Raw genomic sequence first — 8,738 nt, 5'->3', positions numbered from 1 at the left:
CAGAGCTGCTGAAACAATCTAATTGCTAGTCAGTCAGAGATTTGAAATTCCATGGGCCATAATCCCTGATTCTCTCCCTTGTCATGCTGGTTCCTTGACTCCTCTGCTCAATTAAAACATCAGCTCCCACCACTATCTCTCTAGTTTGGAGAAGGTATTTCATTACTTCTGTGGGAGTACTTTTTTTACTCTTTGGTATCAAGTGGATACAGGGCATTATTTTGGACATAGCAGTATTTAGTCCAATATTCTAACCTTCCAAGAGCTTCCATACACATGAATCATGTCAATATCCTACCCAGTTGTTCCCATTGCTTCAGAACACATTTGAAATGACTGGGCATTTCAAAAAGTTCCATGTGTGTGGGGGGGGGGGTCTTCAGAGCAATAAGAATACTCAGTGAACTGTTTGTCTTCTTTTACTCAAGAAAGAGCTTTCAGCAGTGCTAACAGGCTGGAAGTACTACTCTGCATTCAACACACATTAGGTGTTAAGTGCTCCCACCCTGATGCATGCTTAAATTGACTATAAAACAAACCTCTAACCTGGGTTTGGTCCTTTGATTTATCTTGTAATGCACAGTTTAGGACGTAAATACCTTTGAGTAAGGCAGCACATTCAACAGGAAGAAGAAGATAAAAGCTCCAGACATACCCTGAAAATCAATGTGATATTTTATTTTAAATGAGAAAATAATTACAGGAGTGCTGCAAGGGTGTAGGAAATTTTGTCAGGGAGTCTCCTGGCACATTTTGCAAACACCAGATGGACCTGTCATCGACCTGTTTAGAAGCATGCTGGGCATTCAGCTTACTCTGAACTTTCAATGACCTGATCTCAAAGAGGAACATAATCACTCCAATGAGTGATAGGGTGGTTGTCAGGATCCCAATTGGAAACACATGAGTGCTGTGTTTTATAATCAGAGCTTCATTCTTAACTGGAAAAGTTGGTGGAAAGTCAAGGGTGGTTTTGCCATAGAGATCAACTACATGGTTCCAGGTCACAGAAATAATGGTACAAATGCTACTGGCTATCAGAATTAAGACAGAGCACTTGTAACACACTATCTGAATCTTAGGGACTGAGGCTTTAATTATGCTGACCTTAATGGCTGCTGAGCTAAAAATGACAACAACAGGTTTTATCAACATGGTCAGTAATATGAGGTTCCGTGCACATCGAAATTCAGGTGAAATTGTCCAGGTAGAGTTGACAGGGCTGTGTACCATAATTATGGTCTCAGTACCAGAGAAGTTAAATTCCCAATGGTAATAAGCTTCCCAGAGTCCAATGTAAACAAGCTGGACAACGTTATCATCAAATTCCCAGAGGCACCAATATCTGCTGTTTGCAAGGATGATTCCAAACCCCGAAGATAATAGGCTGCAAAGGAAGCCAGTCACTCTGAAGATCCACTCCTTCACCCCTGCAAATCTGAATATATGAAAGTACAATTATAGAAACAACCAGGACCATGAAGTGTAAAAAACAGAATGAGTCATGGTTTCCAGAATATGAAGTACTGATTCCTTGACCCTGCTATCTTAATTCTGTATTTAAAAGACTTAAACACATACTCTAGTTAAGTATGAATAAGAAGACTTGAGATCTGTGATTGTGGCAGGTGTCCCCGTTGTAAGATGTTTGGACAAAATTTAACAGTATCCTTCAAATTTTGTTATGCTATTGTTTCTTGACTATACATTTCAATACCTAGTGGTGAAATCAGAGTTTGAAGTATCATTTAAGATGATACTTATTGCAGATCTCTTTGAAAAACAGAAAAAATTACAAAGAAGCCTCAGTGAGTGTTCCAAACAGAGGAATGCTCAACATATTGTAGTTGATTATTGCATGATCCTTAGAAGAGCACATTAATATTTTTATAACCCTTGAGAAGAAAGAAACAAAAGAAAAATAATGCACATGGTATGCCCATTTATGTCAAACAAAAGCATACCTGACTTCTTTAAATACCAGAAGATATGAACATAAATGTTGGAACAATGGGAATGTTAAGTAGATCAAGGTTGATGGAGCAGACTCTGTCATAATTCCCTAGATATTATTCTAATGGGTGTACATTTCTGTGGAACAATATGTGTAATATTTCATAATGAAAATCAACATGAACACAAGCTTAAACTTCTATTTGTAACTAGTTTGATGTAAAAACTTAATGGTAGAATCCTGATATCCTATTATATTTGAGGTACTGAGTTGAATTGCTACTTAATCAAAACTACAATATGTATGTAAAAGACGAGTATGAATATGTGCATTCTGTATCTACTTTTTATTCAATATTGCACTTTGAGAAAATTGACTTCATTGTGGTGCAACATATAATGTCTCCATTATATGTTTTTTGCTGAGCCAATATCATCTTTGACTCAAAAATAACACTTCATATTTTTACTGTGAAACGACTTATTTAGATCTTTTAATTCAGGTCTGTGAGTGTTCTAAAAGGAAAATGTGAAAAATCATACTGAGATGTCCTGATGAGTCCTGTAAGAGAAAGGAAAAGAGGAAAAGACCTTCAGTGATTCCAGCATGTATATAAGGTCATTGTCATTGCACATGCAGAAGGTTGAGGGATCTATAATAGGGATCTCCTTGCAAAGAGTGATTAACTGTCAGCTAACCACTGTTCCAAAGACTCCTGTGAAATGTGCTTTCTAAAAAGGTCACAACAATAAAAGTGCCACATGGGAATGTAATAAACATGATGGGCTTGTAATTGATGGAAATTGATTGGGAATCAACATAAGCTCTTTCTTGCCAAGGCGTATATGAAGTAGCAGAATTCAGGTCCAGTATGCATCAAAGGAGAAACAAAAGGAGGATGTAGAATAATTTTGTGCCAGAAAAATTATCTAGCTTGTCAGGATGTGGTGCTGCTCATGTCTGAAACCCAAGGGTAGATATGAGTTTTTTGTAAAGAGCCAAAAAGAAAGCCTTCATAGGTCATACTTTACGTTTTTGTGTTTGAGGTATACCAACCCATTTGGAGGATGACAATATCACCAGTCTTCTAAGACACTGGAAATATCGAATGAAGAGAGAGTCACAAGTAGTGGTAAAGAAACTAAATGAAAGATGTTCTGTTAGGCACATGTTCCTGCTCACAAAAAAAAAAGCCTTCCTGACTGGTAGACTCACACAAATAGTCCACCATTAATAGCTCATCCTTTGCTTATCTTGAACCTACTTTAAACATATCAGGATATTAGTGACACTCCAATGTTGCCCACACTGCTATCAGTCTCATTTAATACATAGGGAAATAACATAGTCAATAATTCACATGTACAGTATCAGTTAGTTATACAGTGCAGGACCTGAAGACAAAATATTCACATGTTGGGCTTCTGATACTTATGATATTCAGCAAAATTTACTCAAGTGGAATGAATGTCTAACAGTAGCCTATATGTCAGAGGTCTTCTTTGGTATTCTCTGTCCTAAGATAGTGAAGGTGACTAATAAAAAGCACATGGAAAATATACAATTCTTACCTTTTTATCTCTCTTCTAGGAAGTTCAAATGTTAGCGACTGCCAACCATAAGAGAAATAAGAGTGTACACATTCTTATGTTTCAATGACTATTAGAGCTAGGTGATGGGTCCTAAGCAATGACCAAGTTCCAATGGGCACACATGAATTGTGAGGTGAAGTCTTTCAAATTAGTTAAAAACACATTCATTATTTAGTGATGCATCAAATATCCTATTTGATTTCAAAGGACCGTGTGAAGATTATTCTTGGTAGTTCACTTGACCATATGTTCAATTAACTAAAACTCAAATGACTGAACAAATTTGTTAGTGATTTTTTCTTAATTAAATAATTTGAATAAGTACAATGACACTTCTAATGAAGATCCTCCAAATGAAAAGATAAACCTACAATACACATCTTGAGAAGATCCACTATTAATCTGGAGCAGACCTTGTGCTGGCTTCATATATATGGAGCCTGGATGGATACTTCCTATTTTTCCTGCATGCTCTCACTCTGGCAATCATGTCCATTTCTATACCTGCATTATAGTTTACTTCTTTTTGATTCTGGAATATACTGAAGACCAGTGAGAAATCTAGCCTGTTGATGGAACTACTGTACTTGTGAACCTTCCTTTTAAACAGCCATTACGGAAGCTGCTTGTCCACACCTTGTATGCCACTATAATAATTTTGCTTCAGAGAGAGAGAGAGAGGGAGAGGGAGAGGGAGAGGGAGAGAGAGAGGGAGAGAGAGAGAGAGAGAGAGAGAGAGACTGACTGTATGGAACTGTCCGTGAGGTCAATGAGTTCCTTGCAATTTTTTGGGAGGGGAATGGAAGAGTTTATTCGACTTATATATTCTGAGTCACAGTACACTGAAGGAAGCCTAAGTAGGGATAGTTCTGAATCTGGAGTCAGAAGCTGATGCAAAGAACACAGAGATGTGCTGCTTACTGTCTTACTTCTTACAGCTTACTCAGTCTACTTTTTTTACAGCATCTTTTTTTTTATTTTTTATTGGATATTTTATTTACATTTAAGTTGTTATCCCCTTACCCTATTTTCCCCACACACAGAAAATCCCTATCCCATCCTCCCTCCTCCTGCTTCTATAAGGATGTGCCTCCACACACCCACACCCACCTCCCCACCCTCGAATTCCCCCACACTGGAGCATCCAGCCTTCATAGGACCAAGGATCTCCTCTCCCACCTATGCCTAACAAGGCCATCCTCCCCTACATATACATCTGGAGCCATGAACCCCTCCCTAAGGGCTCCCAGGCTGCTGGTTTAGACTCTGGGAGCTCTGGTTGGTTGGTATTGTTGCTCTCCCCGTGGGGCTGCAAACCCTTTCTGCTCCTTCAGTCTTCTCTCTAACTCCTGCATTGGGAACCCCATGATCAATTCAATGGTTAGCTGTGAGCATCTGCCTCTGTAAATGTCAGGCTCTGGCAGACCTATCAGCATGCACTTCCTGGCATCCACATCAGCATCTGCCTTTGGTGACTGCACATGGGATGGATAACCAGGTGGAGAGGTCTCTGGATGGCCCTACCTTCAGTTTCTATCCCACACTTTGTCTCCATATTTGCTCCCTTGAGTATTTTGTTACTCCTTCTAAGAAAGACCAAAGCACCCACACTTCAGTCATCCTTCTTCATGTGCTTCATGCTTTCTGTGAGTTGTATCTTAGGTATTGTGAGCCATTGGGCAAACAGCCACTTATCAGTGAGTGCATACAATGTATGTTCTTTTGTGATTGGATTACCTCATTCAGGAAGATATTTTCTAATTCCATGCATTTGACATTCAGAATTTAATGAATTCATTGTTTTACATAGGTGAATAATACTCCATTGTGGAAATGTACCACATTTTCTGTATCCATTCCTCTGTTGAAGGACATCTGGGCTATTTCCAGCTTCTGGCTATTATAGATAAGGCTGCTATGAAGATAGTTGAGCATGTGTCCTTGTTATATGTGGGAGCATCTTCTGGGTATATGCCCAGGAGTGGTATACCTGGGTCCTTGGGTAATGCTATGTCCAATTTTCTGAGGTACCGCCAGACTGGTTTCCAGAGTGGTTGTACCAGCTTGCAATCTCATCAACAATGGAGGAGTGTTCCTGTTTCTCCACATCCTTGCCAGCATCTGCTATCACCTGAGTTTTTGATCTAAGCCATTCTGATTGGCATGAGGTGGAATCTCAGGGTTGATAGCAGCCTCTGTCTGCACACCACAGGAGGCACTTCCCTAGGAGAGTGAAGCCCAGAAACAAAAGATTCTTTCAGCAGAATTTGAGGTTGGGCTTTCAGTTTTCAAGTGGGTTTGATCTCAGTTTCAGTTGCTGCTCTTTTCACTATGGAGTTGATCCACAGTACTGAGATCATCCTATGCCACAGCCTGAATTCTATCCAACTTTGACATTTCTTCCTCAAAACAGATTAGTCTACATAGTTAAGTTTTTCATTATTTATATTTTCAGGACACAGTCACAATTCAGCCAGCTCTTTGCCAGCACTGAACATGACTGACCACTGTCCCCTTTTCCCTTTGAGTTCTTGATCCTTTTTGAATCGTCATGAGCAACCCCTCTTTCATTTCTCTCATCTTGCTGCCATTACATCCTCCGTACAGAACGGCCAATTAAACTGTTTTATAGCAATTAGGTGCTTTTCTGGGATTCAGCTCCAAACACTTTCAGATTTTCCCCAAGAACCGATTCCAAAATTTTATCAAGTACATCACCAGATTAATCATATTAACAGTGAAGAATTCTTCTCGAAAGACCAATTTTCTATATTACATACTGTAGGAGGAGCTAAGGTGGGAGAAGTTAGGCGAGGAAGAGAAAAAAGGAAGAGGAGGAGCAACAATGGAGAATGGTCTTGGACAATAACTTTTATTTAGGTTATCTAATTGAGAAACAACTTTTTTTATATGGGCATATTGTTATTGAGCTTTACCAAACATATAAAGCGTTTGATTTACCTTTAAGCATTAGAGTCTCATTTTTTTCTACCAGGCCCGCATGGATGGCAAGATGGTCTGGGCAATGCCCAGCCTTGAGAAGACAGTATGGAAGATTGGCAGAGCCATATCCCAAGCTGACGTCTCGTGGGTGGCAGGGCTGGTGTTTCTGGCGGAGCCATTTCTAGCTGCAGCACGCACGTGGCCTCTGGCCGAGAAACATGGTGCCTGAGCTAGGCAGAGCCACCGCAGCTTAGATAGTCGGCTTGAACAGAGGCCAATTTTAAATAATAGGAACAACAACAATATACTTGTCACATTTATGCAAATGATGGAAGGCATGAATATTTGATCTTGCTTCACAGTTTCAGGTACAGTAACAGCAAAGATGGTACAGTGTAAGAAGCATAGTGTTTCTGGTCACTCTGTATTTGCCCTCAGGAAGCAGAGAGCTATTAATGTATATACTCTTCTATGTTTCTTCTTTTTATTCACTCTGACACCACTGCCCAAGGAATGATGTCACCCATATTTAGCATAGATCTTTGTACCTCAATTAACCTAATCTAAATACTTTCTCACAATCATGCCCAGAAGTATGATTCTTCCAGGATCATAAATCCTGTCATCAGCCCCACTTTATTATCACAACAGTTCCTGAACTCTAATCTTGCTTCTGTGCTCAATGAAGTCTGAATATAACAGATTTACAATGCATCATGCTTCTCCTGTTTCATCTGAGGCATAAAACAAATAAATAATCAAGAGGCATGCAGTGGTAGCTGACAACTGCTATCCAAACATTCTGTTTCCAAGGCAGAAATATTATCACAAGTTCAAGCAAGCCTCTTGTCCATAAAATGTCTATTCCATACCTGATGAAATATTAGGAATTGCGTCAGACAATCATGTTTCAAATTATTTTGGTTGAATGAAAATACCTCATAGGGGTTTTTTTTGAGTTGTTTGGGGAGTTTAATAATTCCTTTTTCTTTCCGGATTACAGGATCCCATGTGTAACAGGGTGAAAGCATAGTTGAAGCAAATTTTAATGGTAAGTTGATGACAGACGTCTGCATTAAAGAATGCATCCTAGAAAGCATATTTCATTGTTTCTAGAAAGAGAATGATAAAGGAAAAGGTCCCTTAAGGATATACAAAGAGAACTTCTTGATTCTAGTAAACTTCATGTGAAATATAGTGATGGGTGATCCACCCCAATGATAAACTAGAAGCTTCTTCTGCAAATACTGATGTGAATCCCAAGATCCAGTTCCACCATCAAATAACAGGTTCCAATTGCTTGTTCTGTTAAATACTTCTGTATGTATAAACCTGCTTCTTAAGCTGTTTATCTGAGTATCAGGGAAAAAAACTGCATCTATAAACCCTTCTCAAGCTAAATGCTCGTCTTAGCCTCTATTAAACCTGTCTGCATGTGCATACCTCCTTCTCCATGCTCATTTTAGCCACTGTTAAACTCTGCACTTATACAAAACCTCTCTTTTCAGCTATTATGTTAGTTTTTGTTAAACTTGTCTGCTTGTATAAGCCTCCTTCTCCAGCCAACTGATTGCCTTAGCTTCTGTTAAATATGCAAACATCCCCTTCCAGCTAACTGCTTGACTTAGATTCTGTTAAATACTCTGCTTGTGTCAACCTCTTCCTCCAGCACTTTATTTTAGCATCTGATAAATTGTCTATTTGTACAAACTGCTCTGCTACCAACTATCTTTCCACATGGGGGTTGTTTTTTTTTTTGGATATTTTAATTACTTACACTTCAAATGTTATCACATTTCCTAGTTTTTCCTCCTCAAATCCCCTATTACATTCCCCCTTCTCATGCTTCTATGAGGGTACTTCCTGAACCATGCACTCCCACCTTACTTCTCTGGCATTTTCCTACACTGAAGTATGAAGCCTTCACAGGACCAAGGGCTTCTCCTCACATTGATGCCATATAAGGCCATCCTCTGCTACATATGCAGATGGAGACATGGGTCCCTTCTTGTGTACCTTAGGTTGGTGGTTTAGTCCCTGGGAGCTCTGGGGGGTCCAGATGTTGATATAATTGTTCTTCCTATGAAGTTGCAAATCCCTTCAGCTCTTTCATTCCTTCCTCTAACTCTTCCATTGGGGTCCCTGTGGTCAGTCGAGTGGTTGGCTGAGAGCATCTGCATCTGTATTTGTCAGGCTCTGGCAGAGTCTCTCAGAAGGCAGCTATATCAGGCTACTGTCAACAAGCACTT

The 8,738-nt window shown here is 39.5% G+C and overlaps 1 protein-coding gene across 1 annotated transcript; it reads right to left on the bottom strand.

The window, feature by feature from the left end:
• Positions 1 to 658: 658 nt before the first annotated feature.
• LOC114631185 lies at positions 659 to 3,591 on the bottom strand. The gene is made up of 3 exons (XM_028779478.1): positions 3,526 to 3,591; positions 2,986 to 3,049; positions 659 to 1,438 (listed from the first exon to the last, which is right to left on the bottom strand). The coding sequence occupies exons 2-3, from the start codon at positions 3,012 to 3,014 to the stop codon at positions 682 to 684; spliced, it is 786 nt and encodes a 261-aa protein (XP_028635311.1). The 5' UTR covers positions 3,015 to 3,049; positions 3,526 to 3,591; the 3' UTR covers positions 659 to 681.
• Between the last annotated feature and the right edge of the window lie 5,147 nt (positions 3,592 to 8,738).

This window comes from Grammomys surdaster, unplaced genomic scaffold (assembly GCF_004785775.1).
Source record: "Grammomys surdaster isolate TR1022 unplaced genomic scaffold, NIH_TR_1.0 353, whole genome shotgun sequence".
Classification (NCBI taxonomy): domain Eukaryota; kingdom Metazoa; phylum Chordata; class Mammalia; order Rodentia; family Muridae; genus Grammomys; species Grammomys surdaster.
Note: the sequence above shows the minus strand (reverse complement) of the source record. Positions and strands in the feature narration are given on the sequence as shown.